The sequence below is a fragment of the Felis catus genome, chromosome B2, assembly GCF_018350175.1.
Source record: "Felis catus isolate Fca126 chromosome B2, F.catus_Fca126_mat1.0, whole genome shotgun sequence".
In the NCBI taxonomy this organism is placed as follows: Eukaryota; Metazoa; Chordata; class Mammalia; order Carnivora; family Felidae; genus Felis; species Felis catus.
In genome coordinates this window covers 63,256,328-63,275,819 of record NC_058372.1, presented here as the reverse complement: position 1 = coordinate 63,275,819, position 19,492 = coordinate 63,256,328, and the positions used below count along the sequence as shown (strand labels likewise).

Below are 19,492 nucleotides of genomic sequence, written 5' to 3'. Positions count from 1 at the left end.
TCCTGTTTTTAGAGGCTTGCTTGTGTTGTGAAGATAATATCACTATTACCTGAAGTCCCAGGAAGACCCGGGCTCCCTGGAAGCCCAATTCCAGGCTCCCCTCTTTCTCCTTTCTGTCCTCGGTAGCCTAAATGAGAGATACATAAAAAGAGAGACACAAGAAGTAAGAGTGTTCTATGGCAACAGAGCGCGTGCAAGAATCATGTTCTTAGTCTATAGTATTTATGTTGTTCCTTCACTTAACATAAATAGCATATTGGCTATCTGTTTTGCATTATCATCATTTTAGGCTTACAAGTCAAACAGACTAGGTGCAATAGGCAACGAGGATCTTAGAAATATGCAGCTACTGTACAAGTTCCAGCTAGTCAAACTATGGACGGTGAGATTTTTGGCACTGAAAATGATACCTAAGTAACTCAAATCAATCATTCATATCATCTTTCAAATAGTTATGAAAAGGTGCGTGAACCTTTCCAATAAGAATTCTGACTGGGGGGTGGGTACAGGCTAAATATAAGAAGTGTACTGAAAGGGTATGCTTAATATGAGGACAAGATGATATGACAACAAGAATGTGGACCTTAGTCCAAGAATTAAAGGGAATGAAAGGAACAAAAATTCATGATTTTAATAAATGACAGTAAGAGTGCGAGTATTATGTAAATCCATCAATCTCAGAAGTCGGGAGAGGACAAATCAGGTCTTTGTTCAAATTACTTACTGTAACAACATTACATGCTTTCTAAGGAAAGTTAAAACAGCAACCTCGTGTTTTAACATAGGTGTCCCAGTAGTTCTTTAGAAAGCAAGGACATTAAGGGATTCATCTAAGCTCACTTCATCAATTTAAGATTCTTTAACCAAAATGAACTAGGTCTAAGATCTGTATACATATTAAGATAAAATCATTCTTATTCTTGATTGTACTTGTTGTCACCTGAGCTAGACGAATGCAGAGGAATTTATGCCTCTGGGAGCCCTTATCTCTGCTTTAATAAAGCAGAAAGACAAATACCACATGATTTCACTTACATGTAGAATATTAGAAACAAAACAAATAAATAACTAAACAAACAAAAGTGGAATCTGACCTATAAGTGCAGAGAACAAACTGGTTCTAGAGGTAGGTTCTAGATGGTTGCTAGTGGTAGGAGGGGTGGGAGAATGGGCACAATGGGTGGACAGGAATGGGAGAGACAGGCTTCCAGTAATGGAAAGAGTAAGTCACAGGAATAAAAGGTACAGCATAGTGAGTATAGTCAATGGTATCGTAACAGTGTTATATGGTGACAGATGGTAGCTACACTTGTTCTGAGAACAGCATAATGCAGAGACTTGCTGAATCACTATGTTGTACACCTGAAGCTAACATAACATTGTTGTGTCAACTGTACTTAAAACAAGAGAGATCAAATTGTAAAATAAATAAATAAATAAATAAATAAATAAATAAATAAATGGCATAAAACACTTTTTATCTGTGTTTTGTATATTGGCATCCATGTAAGTCTTTGTTTGATGAAAAGGTTTTGTGGCTATAAGAGTTTCACGATGATGGTGAATAGTTTCATTTCCAACTTTCCATACTTAAACAACAACTTAAAGACAATTCTTAGTCCTAAATGAACAAAGCTGTCATGCAGAAACATGCAAACATACAACAAAGATAATAAGGAGAGTATCTCAGTAGGAAAAGTAGGTACTGACCTAGTTGTGCCTTTTTGTAAAGGTGTATTATTACAGCAAAATATAGTAAGAGGAGAAATTTTAATGTTTTCTATGAGCAGTATGTAAAAGAAATTATTTCCAATAATTTGAGAATTAGACATCAGTTTTGGGGTTACCATCTTCATTTTTCATTGACCATGCAGTATATACATTATAAATGAAATAATATTAGCAACGTAATCCCCACACCATTATTTTTTGACTTTGGAGGTATCACAAGATCATAAATGTGAAAACAGTGGAAAAGAAGTAAGTAATTGAACAGTAAGTAATTTGAACATATTTTGAGATGCATATTGGAAATACAACCAGTGGGAAATTTTCATACGTTTATACCTGAAAACTGTTATAGATATTCAATACAATCCTAGATTTGAGAAATAATAGTGGTTGGAACATGTGGCATGATATTTTAAGTTGATACATATTCAAATTTTGAATATTACCAGAATTTCTTTTATATAAGTGACTTTCATTTAATTTGTTTGAACAACAAGGAAGAATGCTTATAGTTAGGGTCATTTGAAAGCACTCTTCCAATTCCATTATTTAGACATTTCTACAGTAAAATAACATTTGTTACATGAGGTATATTCATCCTGGTCTATTATGAAAGATTGAAAAGTTGACCCTTAAGTTATTTCAGTAAGTGCTTAAGACCACAGGCTAAAGAAATGAGGAAGAAAGAAAAAACATTATGACTTTTAATTATGAAGTGTATTAACAAGACTGTAACACAATTCCAAATGGAGACCATATCTGCTAAAACCTACAAATTCAAATTCAGCTATCATATTTTAATATAATGCAAAAATTTATTTTTCCATGTGGATTTCAGGGCATATAGTATCACAAAACAAGAAACAGTAATTCGTGTATTTATATAATAGGGTAACATTTACATTTCTCCTGTCAAATGCAATGATTTATTTGTACAAAGCTCTCAGTTCATTAGGTTAGTAACTATCTACTACTGCTGTTGAATTGTACAAGCACATGAGAGCTTTTATTCTCATATTTCCTAATAAGGTCTCAAGCTAGTTTCTTATGAAGGCTGCCTTAAAGCCATAGGGTCTTACTTTATAATTATTTCACAACAAAACTTCAGATAGGAATGCTAATAAAGTCCATAAGAGCTTTCCTGTTTTCTAGAATTAAGCTTTTTACCCCTTTAGGCCTCTCTTGAAATTTGGAGAAAAATAAAAGGCAGCTCTGTCAATGGATATGTATTTTCATGGCCTATAAAACTGCAGGTGACAGTGTGATATCATTGTAACTTATGTAGGAAAAGAAAACAAAGAAGTGTCCTAATCTACAGCATCTAGATATAGTAGTCATTCAAGAAACCTGGTGCTTGTTGTAGTTTGGATGATAGACTTCATGTATTTTCAGCAGAGATTTCTGTGTCACCCCCAGCTGTGCATCTGTACGCGTACTGGACAAATGGAGCCATGAAGTGTTTCCAACATTTTGGCGGGGGGAACAATTCTTCATGTGGGGCCCTGCAGCACACCTTACAAGCTATCCAGCCTCCTCGGTCCCAGCCTACTCACTGACTACAGTGCCCCTCAGTGATTTTGCCACACACGCCTCCCATTTCCTAAGGCCCTTACCGCTACAAAATCTGAAAGGTCAAATCTGTATCAGTCAAATGAACTATGCTGTGGGTCACTGGCTGACAAGTAACAGAAGGCTTTCTTCATTATAAACCAGTAACAGCAAAGCTTTAAAAGTTCAAACGTGAGAACAACCATTCCCAATAGTGTCTTTTCAAAATGGATGGGGGACACATGGAGTGGCTGGATCTGTTTCCTCCTGCTAACTCCACATCTACTCACAGGGTGGGGTTCTTTCTGAAATGAATAGGGCTTTAAAGTGTAGCATCTGCCCTTCAGAATTTTCACACAGGTGGAGAATCAGTTGGATTTGGAAAAAGTTTAAATAAATTTCTTTCTCATAAAACTTGCCCAGGAGGATAAGATCTGTTAGGAATATTCGCTTCTCTTGTTTGTATATGGAAACCCAGCTGGATCATGCCACTCAGGCTTCTCTGATCCTAGTGTGGCACATCCTTGCTCACCCCTGGTGCACAAGCAATCAGGCCCTACACCACAGATCTGAGGTGGGAATGAACACCAAGAAAAGTTCTCTCAGTGTGCAGAGGGGAGGCAATCATCTGAATCCCACGGGATGGTTAAGATATAAATCTGTCTGGAAATGCTTTTGAATTAAAAAGACGTCAACAATCACCCTCTTTGGGGATTCAGGGAAAATGCAAATGAAGTGTCTCAACTCAGAATCATGGTGGTTTCTATTTTCACTGCAAGAAGACCAGGGCACCAAAAGAGGATCCACAAGTTTTCATTATCCGAATCACGGTAGGAGAATTACCTCCCTTTTTTTTTTTAACTAGGATGGAGTACTTAACATACTAGTTGAACATACGCATCAACCTTCTTATTGCTCTCTGCACGTCTCCTACTTCTCAGGACAGACATGGGAAACTCGGCAGACCCCTTTAAATTTCTGTCTTGCTCTTAAAATAGTAAAATGGCAAAGCACTCATTCTACATACACATTCCAATACAAACCAGTTGATTTATTTTTTTAAAAAAGTTTATTTACTTTTGAAAGAGAGAGAAAGAGAACATGAGCTGGGGAGAGGCAGAGAGAGAAGGAGAGAAAGAATCCTACATAGGATCCTTACTGTCAGTGCAGAGCCCTGTGCAGAGCTTGATCTCATGAAACTTGAGACCATGACCTGGGCTGAAATCAAGAGTCAGATGCTTAACCAACTGAACCACCCAGGTGCCCCCAGACCACTTCATTTTAAGTGAAAATGGATTTCTTTCCTAAAAAAATACTGAAAAAAAAGTCTCTTGGAAATTTCAGAAGAGCCACCATCAACCGGAATCCATGAGTGGGCAGAACACGCTGTGCTGTGCTTGGTGCCCACACTTTCTTTCCCTTTCTGTGCTGCATTTCTCACTTCCTTCTTTTCTCAAACTCAATCATGGTGTGTCACGAAGAGGACTAATTCAGCCAACAGCATCTGATGCCTGCAATGGATACTAGGGTAACAGTTTTATATGCATTTTGTTTCTTTTCTTTTGGAGAAAACTTTTAAATCAGGCACAGCAAAACTTTGAACTTCATCTTCTCAACACTTCATGTCCATTTCTCTCCCAGAGAAAAACCCTTCAATTACTTATGAACCCTTGGAGAGACACCAAAGATCAAATGGCACCTCTTGTTTTCTTTTTTACAGCAAGATTTCTTGGTGGCTTTATCAGCATAGCATGACTATAGGCAAATATTCCTTAAAAATGAACCCATTTTATGTAAGTTGTATTTTTCTGCTGCCTTTCTAGCAAATTTAACAAATACTAAAAAGGAGCTATCATATGAAATTTGAGGAGGCACCTGAGTTACAAAGATATTGTCTGTTACCAGAAACTCCACAGTGGGACACCAAGTTTTGTCAATTTTAGGTATATGTGCTCAGGGACGAGCACAAGTTTTGTCAATTTGACTAAATGCCGGTTTTAAAAAAGTTGGAAATCATGTGGGGAAGTCCTTTCAATTCAAGCATTGCACCCAAAAGCCTTATCAGGAGTAGAAGTAGTCTAGAAGATTTCTTAAGTAAAATAGATCCCACAGAAATCTTCTGCCAAAGGGAAGGTAAGTAGATTGGTGAATAGAAGTCTTTTTCCAAAAGCTTCACTGACATGGCTGACTTTGCATTGCTTCTGACTGAGTCTTCCAGATGGGCCTTCCCATGGGGAGGGAGCCTGGACACAGGTATTTGTGTGGATAGGTGACTCCAGTTCCAGAACTATTTTCCTCGATAATTCAGATTTTTCTATGTTCTTGTCTTCTCAAACTACAGCTGTTTGAAACAGCAGTCCATATTTTTTCTGCTCTTGGTGTTAACAGTTCTTATCCATCACGTGGCTTGAAACATCACCCATCAAGCTCTTTGTTTCAGGTTCATAGACTATGACTTCAGAACAGACCCAACTAGTGAAAGGTAAGAAAATACCCACCACACAACCATGTACACACAGAAGGCCACACCTGATTCTATACATAGTCTTCCAACTATTGGCCAAAACTCTCTATGATCTAAGGGAAAGGTAGGATATTCTGTTTAGTTCAGGAGAACTAGAATGATGCTACTGTTGTTTTACACTGTGCTAAGTAAACCAAAAGCCTTGTCAGCTGTGACTGAAGGGTAAGACTCTAACAGACCCTGTGATTAGAGATAAGGTTATTGTTCTTTTAGGGGCGGAGGGGCCTGTCAATCACTTGGGCACTTCCTAAGGAAAACCAGGCTCATGTTACAGAGAAGCAGTAGGAAGGACAGTGAACTACTGAAAGAAAAAGAATTCTCTGCATATATAGTATTTTGGACTGTATTCCTATGTTGTTTTGATGTTCACCTCTGTTTTCTCCTTTACACAAACTTCTGATTATTTCAAGGATCATTGAGCTCCTCCATGGTAACACAGGAAGAAGAGTTTCCCTGGTTTTATCTTTCATGGTATGTACTCACTGGATTTAAAATTTCCTTATCAGAATTGCGGATCCCCTAAACAGGGCTGATTTGGCCTCTCTGCCAATTGCTAACCATATTCATAGAAAATGGCCTTGCGAGCTTTAGTCAAGCTATGTTCAAAATCATGTCTTCGGTCAAGCTGTCATCAGCGGAACAATAATTTTTTGCCAATTTAGTGAAGTTTTGCTTTAAACATTTTTAGAAACCATATGAAGAAGGATTCTAACGTTTCTCAAAATTTTACTTGGACCTAAATCATTACTTACAGTAGCATCTCATAAGACCCTTTCCTCAGTTTCTTCAAGATACTACGATGATTCTTGTTGTTGTCCAACTTACATCAATAGGGAGTCATAAACAATGCTGATTCCCACAAAATAATGATATATAAGCCCACATTGTTGGTGTTATTCTTATAACAAATATTATTATCAAAATACATTTAGATTAGCAGGTAATTATTAGTCAGTTTTAAGCTTGACATAGTAATAGTTAAAAATTGACTTCTAGAATGTCAAATATTAACAAAATAGTCTATATTTATTCATTACCTATGTTTGTGTAATGTATCTATATAATATATATTATATAGATACATAGATACACATATATTTTTGCTTTAAGTGTGATTAACATGTTCTAACTACTGAGCTTTAAAAAGCTGGTAAATAAATATTATATCTGAAAACTTACCTTGAGGTCCAGGGTCTCCTGGTGGCCCAGGTAATCCATCCTTTCCTGGTGGACCAGGCCTCCCGTGAGCTTGAGCAGCCAACATTGCTGCTGGCAGCTTGAGCTGAGATAGGAACACAGCCATCCTCTCTTCATTTATGAAAGAAAAAAAATACAGCATGTAATAGAAATATTTTTACATCAAAATTTTTCATTTTTTTTACATGAAATTCAACAAAAAACAGTCTTATTTGGTTTTCAATTTAAGTGCATCTAATTTACTAACTGGCCTGACTGCTGAGAGCTGTTTTGTTGATTGGTCAAACAAACTGGATTGTACAAAGTTGTCTGAATATAAATGAAGACCACCTGTGCCGATCAGACGGTCTGAGAATTTTCAGTGCTTCAGAGATGTAGCAAGTCTACTGGACAAAACACTAGCTTGGAATCTAATTAACCTTTGGTAATGACTTGTGGCTAGAATTTTAGGTTTATATTAAAAGATGGTTTTAATAATAAATTTAACTCACTTTCCAGCAATGTTGTAAATGTATGTGGTCATTTAAAATATGTTTATGAATTCCTGACATTCTTTTCCAAATGGAATTAGGCTCTGCCTATTCTTGAGTCTGCGCTGGAGTTACTTTCCATTTCAAATGAGTAGAGGAAAGCAGAATTGACAGTATGCAAGTAGGGAAATTAAGTCATAAAAGGCACCATGGTTTCCTGGCTGCTCTCTCTCTTGGATTGCTCAGAGTGAGACTGCTCACTCTGGGGAAAGCCAGGTGCTCTGTCGTGAGGGCATTTAAAAAGTCCCATAGAGAGTCCCACTTGGGAAGAACTGAGGCCACCTGCCAGCATCCACATGAGTGAACTTGGAAGTGGATCTTCCGGCCCCAGTCAAGCCTTCAGATGACTGCAGCCCTGGCTGACATCCTAACTGGAGCTTCATTATAGACTCTGAGCCAGAACCACAAAATTAAACAACCTTCAAGTCCCTGACCCACAGAAAATGTGAGATTATAAATGTTAGTTGTCTTAAGCTACTGAAGTTTTGAGGTATTTTCTTATGCAGTAAGAGATAATTCATAGGATATGTGACACTTTATATCCTTGAATAAAACTGCATTATTAATAGATTTGTACAGAAAAAAATGGTCATTGGCTCCATGTTCACTATGATTTCTATACTGGGAAAATATTGTACTTTGTCAACCACTAAAATTTGCCTCTTTAAAAAAAATGTCTATTATATACCCTCAATATTATCCTTTTTTTCTGGTTTGATTTCCAGTTAGTCCCATTATTCAGTCATGATTTTAGTAGGGAGTATGCTGATTGGGCCAAGGGAAAAAAAGGCACAGATGAGCATGGTCTCACTAAATTCCATTTGTAGACAGAGTAGAAACAATAAAAAGTTTTTATACATTTCTGTGAACCTGAAGAAAACACTGAAACTAAGACACACAAGTTATGAGAGGTTGACAAATTATCCAGAACATTTAGAAATGTCAATAAAAATAACAATCTTTTGTAGGTGTTGAGTGATGTGACCTTTATGAATTGAATACTTCCCCAAAAAGCAATGCTGCCTTCCCAAGGGACATATTGTCATTTGCCCTTTTGTTCATTCACCAAACTTCCTGGAACTGTTTGGTGAGTGAACACTGCTGATCTAGGTCCTAAAGGAAGAATCCAGAGAGGGAAGTGAGGACTGATTAAAGGGGCTTCTATAAGGTGAGTTCAGTCACCTTAGGAAGTAGGTGAGTACTTCCTATAATGGAAGTATCATTATGGGTGGCACAGGTGTCATGCAATTATTAATACTATACTTAGACACTTATTAATAAGTCAATAATGCTTTGCATAAAAGTGAGTTGTTACAGAACATCAGTGTACCAATAACTCATGAAATTGAAAGGATCTGGAAACTGAGGAAGTTCAAAGAAAATGGAAATGCAAAAATATAGATAAGAATTTTCACTCTAAAATAAATTCCTAAACAAGACAAATCATTAATTACATTAATTAAACATCCTCTGTAAGCAGAGCCCTGTATTGGGTATTTTATACTTTCTGCATTAAGTGCTCTTGTTCAGGAATCCCAAAGAAAGCCTGAAAGAGAGTCTCATCCTATACCAACTACTATTCATGTTTTATAAGCCCCATATGCTATAAAGATTATTTGCTGATAAACTTTATTTTATGACTAAAACTTGTTCTGTAATATAAGACATTCCTTCTCAGAATTGCGTTTTTGAATGATCATTCCAAGATTGCACTTATTATTATTGACTTCTTAGTTATAAATCCCACATAGGCCATTGTCCAGTTCAGTTTTTCCTCAAAACCATAGTCAATATTTTACTACCTTAGAAATTAATTTTAGTGAAATCATTAATGCAAATTAATCCAAAGCCCATTATAAATACAATCTATCATTGGATTCTTTATTTAAATTTGCTTGGTTTATGTTTTATATATCTCACATTTAACATATAGAATATAAGCATAACTAGATTAAAAACATAGCTAGATTAAAAACTATGAGATCATGACCTGAGCCAAAGTTGGACACTTAACCAACTGAGCTACCCAGGTGCCCCATCAGTACAATTTTTCTTAATTTGAGACATATCTCCTTGAATACCTTCAATGTCTAAACACAAATATTCACAGTACTAGTTTTTTTCCTCTTTAATGTCTGAATTGAATTTACAAGTAATTTGCTTTAGGTGGTTTTTAATATTTTTAGTAAAACAGAATTCTTTTAAATAGTTACTTCTAGCTGTGAATTATCTAGCTTTAAGATACACTAAGAAATAGTCATTTAGCAAAATGATAATTACTTCTTCTGAACCTTATCCTAATGCCCTATAATTTAAAATAATATGTTTTTGAGCCTCTAAATAAATTGTTAAGACCTGTATTCTTAATTGCCTTTCTTCTGTTTTCAGTGATCTTTGGTCAATTAAACTGTTTTTGGGTATGCTTTCTAACGAGGCAGGAAATTGAAGAATTCAGATAGGAGCTTACGTAAACCAAAACACATATTCTATCTGCCAATGCAAACCTAGAGCAGTCACTCTAACAAAGACCGATGACTTGCCTTCCTCAAAGAATGGGCTCATCAACATAATGCAGACATTAATATTAATGTGTTGGTAAACTATATTATAGGGAGAGTGAAGGGTCATTCAGACGTCATCTGGCCCATGTCTACCTTCTATTTCACAGACAGAATCTGTAAATATTTTGAAACAGAAATTCATCGTTTTTTTCTGATGCCCACTCAAATGTTTAATTGCCCATTTTATTGTACAGCTTCAACTTACTTTCTTTTGTAATTCTATTATAAAAACAGAAAGTAGTTAATGAGTATTTCCCTTGGGAAATCAGTCATCTACTTGATCATATTGTTACCTCTTAGCCTTCAGGTTAAATAACTTTTACTCATAGACTTGGTAATCTGTTTTGTCAATCACTTTTTGGCTTTACTATTTCAGGGCTTTTCCATACTTCTCTTAAATGTGGAAACCAAAATTAGATACAGTTTTCTCCTAAGGGGCAAAAAATATCAGGAGAGTAATTTCCTTTCATATCTTAAATAATTACTTTCTAGTTTCATTTTAACTGTTAGTTCCACAGTATCATTTGGTGGATTCATATTCATGTTGTGGTTCATCATAACCCAAAGGTTGTTACTGCTACATTTATTTCTGGCCTAATCCTTTGCTACTTTTGGAAGCATGTTGCATTGAAATGTTATTGTGGGTAAAAACAGTGGATGAAACACAAACACATGCACCTGAATCCCTGTAAAGCAATAAGAAGGCATTTTTTAAAGATGTAAAAGCACAAGAATGGGGAGAATATGAAAGAAGACAGCACAACAAAATTTTGGAGGTCGAGAACTAGATAGCTGAGTGACAGATGCCTTAGCGGACTCAAGAAAACCAAATCTTTATGCTAGAAACTGAGAAACAACCTGTTTTAAATCACAAAATCCCTAAGAGGCTCAAGAATTGGCAACACAAGTTACATCTGAAGGTGTGGTAAAGGAGGGAGAACTAAAATAAGAATTAGCTGAAAGCCTGTTTAAGAAGTAGTCTTAGAAACTCCTTTCTCTATACAGCTAGGTAGTTGTTCCTTCTCAAACTTAGGAAAAAGCTGAAGGTAACTGAAAACAAGAAGAATAAATGAGCATTTATATGCTTAGTGCTTAGTCCTACCCTTATTCTTCTACTTTGCTCTCCAAATGCTGACAGCCAGGCAGGAAATGGAAATATTTCCTCTGGGGAATCCAGCTGGGCTAAGAGGAAAGACTTAAAGACAATGAAATAGACGGTCTCTCAATTAAAAAGCTCAGTTAGGCTATCCTACAGTGAGGCTCATGGTTGGCAAGCCCCACCGTTCACTTATAACTTTCAATTAGGGTTTCAGAATGTACTCTTTTGTATAAGCAGACAAGCAAGGATTACTGGCACTAAGGAAATCTTATAAGCTGAACAACAGACCCAAACAAGGAAGTGGAAAGAAGCAAATTGAAAGATATAGAGACTATGCTGTGGAAAATATTTAAAAAGATATATTTATATTTTCAAGATGTGTATCTATCAGATGATGTGTATATCTATAGGATGTATATACATACACATATATAAATTAGGATCTTACTTGTTGAGATGCATGAGAAGATGTTACACTTGAAACAGAACAGGATTAATACATATTCATACCTATGCACACACATATAGGAAATAAATATTTGGAAAGTGGAGAAAACATAGGTAAGGGGGCTTTCCTGGATATTGGATTTGGACGTAGAAATACAAACCAAGAGAGCCAGATGTGTGTGCACATTCCTGCACAGGTAGGCAAATTCTTCCTGTGTGTTGATGTAAATGCCCAAGTATAACAGGGTGGTGTCATAGTAGGAATAAAGTTTCTCATATCTGACAAGATCCTAATTTGTGTGGGTAGCTGCAAAGCCCTCATAAAGCCAAAAAAAAAAGCTAAGTTGAGACACACAGCATCTTCCTCCACTCTGTGCTGTCATCTTATTTGCAAAAGGATTTGCCATAGGGAATTGAATCTGATTTTAGATTGGGCATATATTTGTGTGTTATGATCCACCAGAAACCTGGGCTTGGGGTTGGTAGGAAAACACCATGGGTAGGTTTAAGTTGGGGCATCAGGAGGCTGCACGAGGGCTTGGTGGCCTGGGGAATAGCCCAAAGTGTGAGGTCTGTGGGAGGGGGCCACCTGGGAATCTCTGAAGGGAGATAGAAAGCTCCATGAGGAGAGCCCAAGTTTTGGGTTTGGTCTAGGCTTCACTAGAGGCTCCAGTGTGGTCCTCTACTGACAGGATTATAAAATGGGAGAGCAGGATCTCTGGAGGACTCCCTTGAGCCCCCAGAGACAGTCTATGACTTTCTGGGCAGAGAGGGAATTGCCTCTGAGGCTGTAGATGTGCAGGGGTGAATGGGGAAGAGACAAACGCTAGCTGCCACTGAGCCCACTGTCTTGTGAAAGGACTAAGAGGGAGGCAGATGCATGCTGCTTAACAGTAACTGTTGTAACATGTGAAGATTAGTCTTTGCTTTTATAGAGAAAGCTTTCTGAAAGGGAGAGAAATGTGACCCTGGAGCTCTGTGATTTGTGAAAATGGAGTTGTATTTTTTTCTTCTTTTTGTAAATGGTATTCAGAAGCCATGGAAAAGTGACTTCCAAGTGGAAAGTTAAATGGACTGAACTGGAATAATCTTGGGACAAATGAACGAAAGTGCTAAATAACCAAATCCTGGGTTTTAGACACAACTTTGTTTGGAAGAAAGTCGTGCTGGACTGGTACCAACAGAGATAAAGGGAGAAGAGCAATATTTGGAGTCTCAAAGTCTACGAGTCTTGGGAAAAAGTCTCTTTGTGAGCCACCTAAGAATATGGTTTAGAGGCCAAGATGTATGACTTCAGAGGGACCTAGCCAGGCTGAGAGAGACTGAGGGAGGTGGTAGGAGAGATGGGGCAGAAGTTAGAGGAGACTTGGAGGACACTCAGCACTCTTACTTAGCTTGCTGGAAGGCAGGGAGTGATGCTGACAGGAAGTTGGGGCAGGACAGCAAAGGGGGAGATCACAGACTTAGAAGAAAGTGCAAGCCACATCAACCTGCCCCAAGGTAGAGAGAGCGTGTCCCAATTCTCCTGATCTCTCTCCTCAGAAGGCCAGTCCTTCACAGGAGTAACCCCATAATGGCCTGAAAGTGGGCAGCATGAAACTTTCTGTGGGTGGAAGGAGCATGTCTGGTCTGCTGAATGCATGGGGCAGGCTACCAGGGGCCATGCCTTTATCCAGTGTCCACTGGGCATGCAAAATGAACACCTTCCACATCTTAAACTAAATCTAAAGTCTTTTAGGAAACTGAAGTTCCATATTAAAGCTGCCTGAGATAAAACATAATTGACATTAGAGCCCATGGAAATTAAGAGTTAAAGGAGAATTTTAGATCACAATTCAAATACGTATTTGTTTGCATTTTTTTTCCGTGATCATGTCTACTAAATGTGTGGATGCTATCTGAGATCCTAGAGGTCCTGTGTCCAGGGCTGGGTACAAGGACATGCCATCTGTGCAGTCACACAGGGTCCCCTTGCTTACCTACACTTGGAATAGTGTCCAGCTGTGGCTCTCTTATAATTCATAACCATTTTTGAATAAGGGCACCTACATTTTTATTCTGCATTGAGTCCTACAAATTAGCTGGTCCTGTCTATGCCTCTATATTTTTCAATGTTTCCCTGGAAACCTTAAGATGCCTTTTTCAGACAGTTGATGTTTGAGGAATGCTTGTTGAGAGGGAATGTTTGTACTGCAAATTTTGGAGACTTTTTCATGATGCTAGGTTCAAGGATCAAAAAAAGAAAAGCAATAAAAAAGGATTTCTAAATTTAAGGGCAACATTAAAATTATAAAGAGAAAACTGGTAGCTCAAAATAATAAAAAAAACCCAGCATACAATAGTATTAGTGACCTATCACGTCAGAGCATGGTAAAGATGCTTAGTAGAGATCAATGTAAATTGAAATCAACAGCATGAATTACCTTTAAAAATCCATTTTTCCCTATTTTGTCATTGATGCAGCTAAAGTCCCTGTGTTACTCTGCTCTATCTCTAGTGCTCATCAGAAATAAGATAATGTTCACTCAAGTACCAAGATTTTGGTCTCTAATACTAATTACTGCTGGAAATAATCAAAGCTTCTTGTAGAATAGCTAATTCCATGGTTGCAGTAGAAAGACTTATAGTGAACTCGAGGCATTTGGTGATCTTATTCTTTGCAAAATTCAGTAATATATATTTAGCTTAGCAAAGAAAGGATGCTTTGCAAAAGGAGCAGGGACCATGAGAGCCAATGTGGATTCATTTTTTAAAAACAAGAATTCCTCATTTTATTAAGCTCACAGTTGAGGAGAGTGATCATGAGTTTAGCAAGTCATTTGATAAAGTCATGTGAAATCTTGTGAACAGATAAAGAAAATGTAGAGTGGATTTTAGAAAAACATGGATTCAGAGCTCAGTAAAACAATAAAATAGAATTTACAAGTGAACAGGAGGAATGCAATGGCATTAAGAAAGCCCTGACCCTTGACTCTTGACTCTTTCCACATTTCTATCTACAGATGAATGACGACATGCTTATAAAATTTGGAGATAACACAAAGGTATGAGGCTCAGCCAACCTGCGCTACAGTAAGACAACATCCCAAAAGATATCTTCCGTTTGTGACAATGTGTAATCACAAACCATTTGAAATGTAATAGGAAGAAACACAAAATCACAAACTTAGATTTTAAAAATGGACACAGTATACAATGAGAAACACCTAAACTTTAAAAGTTTGTATAAAGAAGATCCAGAGTTATTAATTAATTGAAAATTCAAAATTGATTAAGGCTTTTTTTTTTTAAAGGAATGCTATCTTAGGCAGCATTATTGAAGTGTCTATATCAAGGGTTAGAAAACTTTCTCTGCGGGGCGCCTGGGTGGCGCAGTCGGTTAAGCGTCCGACTTCAGCTCAGGTCACGATCTCGCGGTTCCTGAGTTCGAGCCCCGCGTCGGGCTCTGGGCTGATGGCTCAGAGCCTGGAGCCTGTTTCCGATTCTGTGTCTCCCTCTCTCTCTGCCCCTCCCCCGTTCATGCTCTGTCTCTCTCTGTCCCAAAAATAAATAAAAAACGTTGAAAAAAAAAAAAAAAGAAAACTTTCTCTGCAAAGGGTCAAATATCTAAGGCATTTCAAGCTATCCAATCCCTATCACACCTAGTCAATTCTGCTTTTGTAGCATGAAAACAGCCAGAAAAAATTCATGAAAGAACGAGCCTGTGTTCCAATAAAACTTTATTTATAGAAACAAATTTGAATTTCAGATCATTATCACATGTCATGAAATACTCTTTGGATTTAAAAGAAAAAAAACGTTTAAAAATGTACTCCCTACCCACCTCCCCACCCAAAAAGTAAACACCATTGTCAGCTTGTGGGCCACACAAAAACAGGTGGCAGGTGAATTTGGCTGGCGGGCCATAGTTTGCCGATCCGGGGTCTAGATCAAAACACACTGTACTCTGCCTTGGTCAAAATACTCCTGGGTGAATGACGGTCATTTAAAAATTAAGTGTTTCTCCAGGGTGATGATGGTGGAGGAGCTAACTACACTTACACCATAGAAAAGTAAGGAGAGGTACCATGGATATGGAAAAATACTGTAGGGGCTGTCATGTGAATAGAGGAAGATACTTTACCTGTGCTGTTTAAAAGACCAGGAATGATGAGAGGAAGTTACAGAGAGGCAAGTTTAACTTAGCTTAAGGCAGAATTTTCTATCAGACAGAGGTGATCCATCATTTAATAGGTTGCCTCTTCACATTGGTGTTGCACGGCCATCTTTGAGAGCGTGCTGAAGGGATCCCCCACAGTGGATGGGAAGTAGTAATTGGTAAAAAATTCAGAAATGTTTATTAAGCAAATCTAACCTTCAAAAATCCTTAGAACCTCTTGATTAATGTATTTCTTTATTTCTTCAAATGAAACCGCATCAGCCTAAAAAAGGGGGGAAAGGTCTGTTAGAGCATAGCACAAGTGAGTAAAGAATAGAAATACCGGGTTGGTGTGCATACTTGAAACTTCTATGGAGATATGTTCATCAAGCAAAATGCTTTTGGCAACTGACTATAGGCAATAAATATCTTTGTTTTGATCAAATGCTCGAAAGAATTGAAGTGCTTAATTGCTTTAAAAGCTGTGGCCTGGAATCATAACCCGTGATTTGAACATATTTCTTATTAAATGGAGAAGCATGGTTTCATATGATAAGGAAAGACATTTCCTATTACTTCATCTTCTGAAGTTACAGAACTTGAACAATGTTATCATGACATTAATTTCCCAGGCACAATTTAACTTCTAACCAATCCCTGGAAACTGGTAAAGTCACTATCTAACTGATACTATGTGTCTCCACAGGAAGAGAACTCCCAAGTATGCTGGATTATTTTTTAAAGTGTTTTATTCATGGAATAAAACTAAGTTTTACTCATTTTATGGTACAGTTTCTTCTGTCATTCACACTTTGTAGGCGTATTTGTGTTAAGCAATTTTCTTTTTTTAATAGAAAATATGGGACATGAGAAAGGGAAGTAGGTAAATGATGTCAGTTGAGTTTATCCCCTCAACAAATGAAGCTCCATGAATTTGGCAAAGAATCTAACATTTATAATAGTAATATTTTACGGTGGTATCCTGATATTTTTAAAAGAGAGCTATTATTTTTCATGATGGTTAGGATTTCAAAGTATTTTATTACTCTTCTTCTTTTTTTTTTTTAGTGGTTATTATCCAGAGGTATATGTGTGACATTAAAGACAATGTGATGGGCTCATAAAGTGATGATTTCTGTAGGACAGAATAGGTCCAAAAATGCTCTATTTCAATATTTTATTTTCATTTTATATGGGACATATGAACCTGAATTAATGCATCTACTACCAATTACTGACACAGCACAGAGAGCTCATTATACAAGCTTTATTCAAGTAGAGCTTAGGGAGAATGGATAAAAATAAAGAGTCTGAATACTGTGGGAATGCCTAATTTGGCCCTCCACCTGGTATTGGCTAATCATTTGAGGACAGCATGTCCTTAACTCCCTGCCCTCACTTCAGGACTCTCCTTTCTCCCTGACAAGGATGTCTTCTGATTAAGTTCCTCTGTGAATGGCCATACACCACACCTCCCGAGGATATTAATAATAACATGGGCTTTCTTAACCAAACACTCCTTCTTGGCCTGTCTTCCACTTTAAAGTATCATTCAGGGTAGATTTGTTGTTCTCATAGGCAACAAATAGAGTTTTAATGTAAAACAGACCTATGTTATCTGTGTAGTATAAGGAGACATTGTCATAGTATTTAAGAGCATGGCTTTGGAGTCAGTCAGTCAGACCTGGGTCTAACCCATGAAATAACTGTGACCCTGAACAAGTCAACTCATTTGTATTTTTTTGCATTTGTAAAAGTGGGACAGACAGGGCACCAATCTTCCTAGCTGTGAGGATCTACTAAGTTAATGTATAGTAAGTACTTAGTGGAGGATCTGGTACATAACCTGAAATAAATGACAGCTATTGCTACCCTTGTGGAGACAACTTTAGATTAATTTTATTTCTTTTACAAGGAAAATAAGATAAAAACAGAGAGGGAGGCAAACCATAAGAGACCCTTAAATACAGAGAACAAACTGAGGGTTGCTGGAGGGGAGAAGAATGGGTGGATGGGCTATATGGGTGATGGGCATTAAGGAGGGCACTTGCTGGGACGAGCACTGGGTGTTATATGTAAGAGTTGAATCACTGGGTTCTACTCCTGAAACCAATTCTACACTATATGTTAACTAACTTGAATTAAAAAAAAATTTTTTTTAAATAGCTAAATAAACAAACAAACAAACGGATTATGCATGTTTTCATTGTAAAAGGGATACGTGGTCAATACTAGCCAGGAGCTCCTGGAGCTCTTGGCACTACTCACCGGAGTACCTGGGATGCCTGGATTGCCGGGAGGGCCTTGGTGCCCGGGGGATCCCGTGGAGCCCTTGTTTCCTGGTGGCCCCACAGGACCTATGGCTCCCTTCATGCCTGGAAGGCCTGGTTTTCCCTGTTCACCTTGTGGGCCTCTGTCTCCTGGAATTCCCTGATCACCCTGTTGAGGAAAAAGTTAATAACACATTAGCTGTGGTTAAGAGCAAGGATCCTGGATTCATCTTGGCACTTACTAGCTGGGGGACCTTGGACAAGTGAATTAAGCCCTCTGTGCCCTAGTTTCTTCTCCCATAAAGTGCAGGGTGATGGAGTCAAGTACTTAGAACAATGCTTGTACATTGAAAGCACTCAATAAAAAGTTAGTGACAATGTTAGTTGCACTTGGTTGCCAGTCTAGAATGATGACACTTTTGAAAGTCAACAGCGGTGGGTTGCCTGGGTGGTTCAGTCGCTTGAGCATCCGATTTCAGCTCAGGTCATGAATTCATGGTTCATGAGTTCGAGCCCCATGTCAGCTGTGTTGACAGCTCAGAGCCTGGAGCCTGCTTCAGATTCTTTGTCTCCCTCTCTCTTTGTTCCTGACCCACTTGCACTCTGTCTCTCTCTCAAAAATAAATAAAGATTAAAAGAAATTAAAAAAAAAAGAGAAAGTCAACAGCAGCTGTCACTTCAGGCCTGGGTCTCCTTGGCAATAATAAAAAAAGATGGCCAAGAGGATTTCATCATCGGGATTTTACAACAAGTAAAACTTCAGGACACTCAGAATCTCTCCCATGTGCTGCTCTTCTTCTTCTTCTTCTTCTTCTTCTTCTTCTTCTTCTTCTTCTTCTTTGCTTTCTCCTGTGTTTCTTCTTTACCTTTAATATTAGAATCTTTATTAGATTCTGTGGGTTAGTTTCTTTATTTGTGTTTTACAATGTGTGTCTGCGTGCATGTGCATGCACACATGCATGCATGCTGTGTCCTAAAACTCGTAAGATGAAAAAGGAGAGCCTTTGAAAGGGTTCAAAGCAGGTGCTCGGGGTGGTGATTAAGATCATATACTTAATAACATAAATGAACTATAAGAGAATTCACTGAGTAAAGTGCCATAGTAAATTAGGTATAAGATAATACTAGGTGTGCCCGACTGTGATAAGAAGTTTATTTAATGCTGACTTTTATCCAGTAAGGTGTCTGCTACTGTATGGGTTTGTGCATGAGAGGATAAGGGGGGAGAAGAGGGAGAGAGGTGTATATATGTATCATAGCACGTGTTTCAGTTACAGATATTTCCAATATTCAGTTCCACAATGCCAGGAGGTGATGATCACACCAAATATGATGGAGTGGTACATTGAGGCTGCCCTGTATTTCACTGTGTTATTCTTTTATTTGTGACTACTGTGCAAAGGCCACACTCCATTTCTCTTGATTTAAAAAATAATGTAAACAAATG

General features: G+C 37.7%; 1 protein-coding gene and 1 long non-coding RNA gene across 3 annotated transcripts in view; one reads left to right on the top strand and one right to left on the bottom strand.

Annotated features, from left to right (window-relative positions):
* Positions 1-19,492, bottom strand: part of COL19A1 (collagen type XIX alpha 1 chain) — a 349,696-nt gene that overhangs the window by 7,760 nt on the left and 322,444 nt on the right. For both annotated transcript variants that reach the window (XM_045057717.1, XM_045057718.1), the window contains exons 48-51: positions 18,044-18,214; positions 15,992-16,058; positions 6,983-7,111; positions 50-127 (exon numbers count right to left, since the gene is read on the bottom strand). In XM_045057717.1, the coding sequence (XP_044913652.1) occupies positions 50-127; positions 6,983-7,111; positions 15,992-16,058; positions 18,044-18,214 (445 nt within the window). The remainder of the gene's footprint in view (positions 1-49; positions 128-6,982; positions 7,112-15,991; positions 16,059-18,043; positions 18,215-19,492) is intronic.
* The window catches only part of LOC109499727, a 30,227-nt gene continuing 18,334 nt past the window's right edge, over positions 7,600-19,492 (top strand). The window contains exon 1 of the long non-coding RNA XR_002157195.3: positions 7,600-7,975. This is a non-coding gene — a long non-coding RNA (uncharacterized LOC109499727). The remainder of the gene's footprint in view (positions 7,976-19,492) is intronic.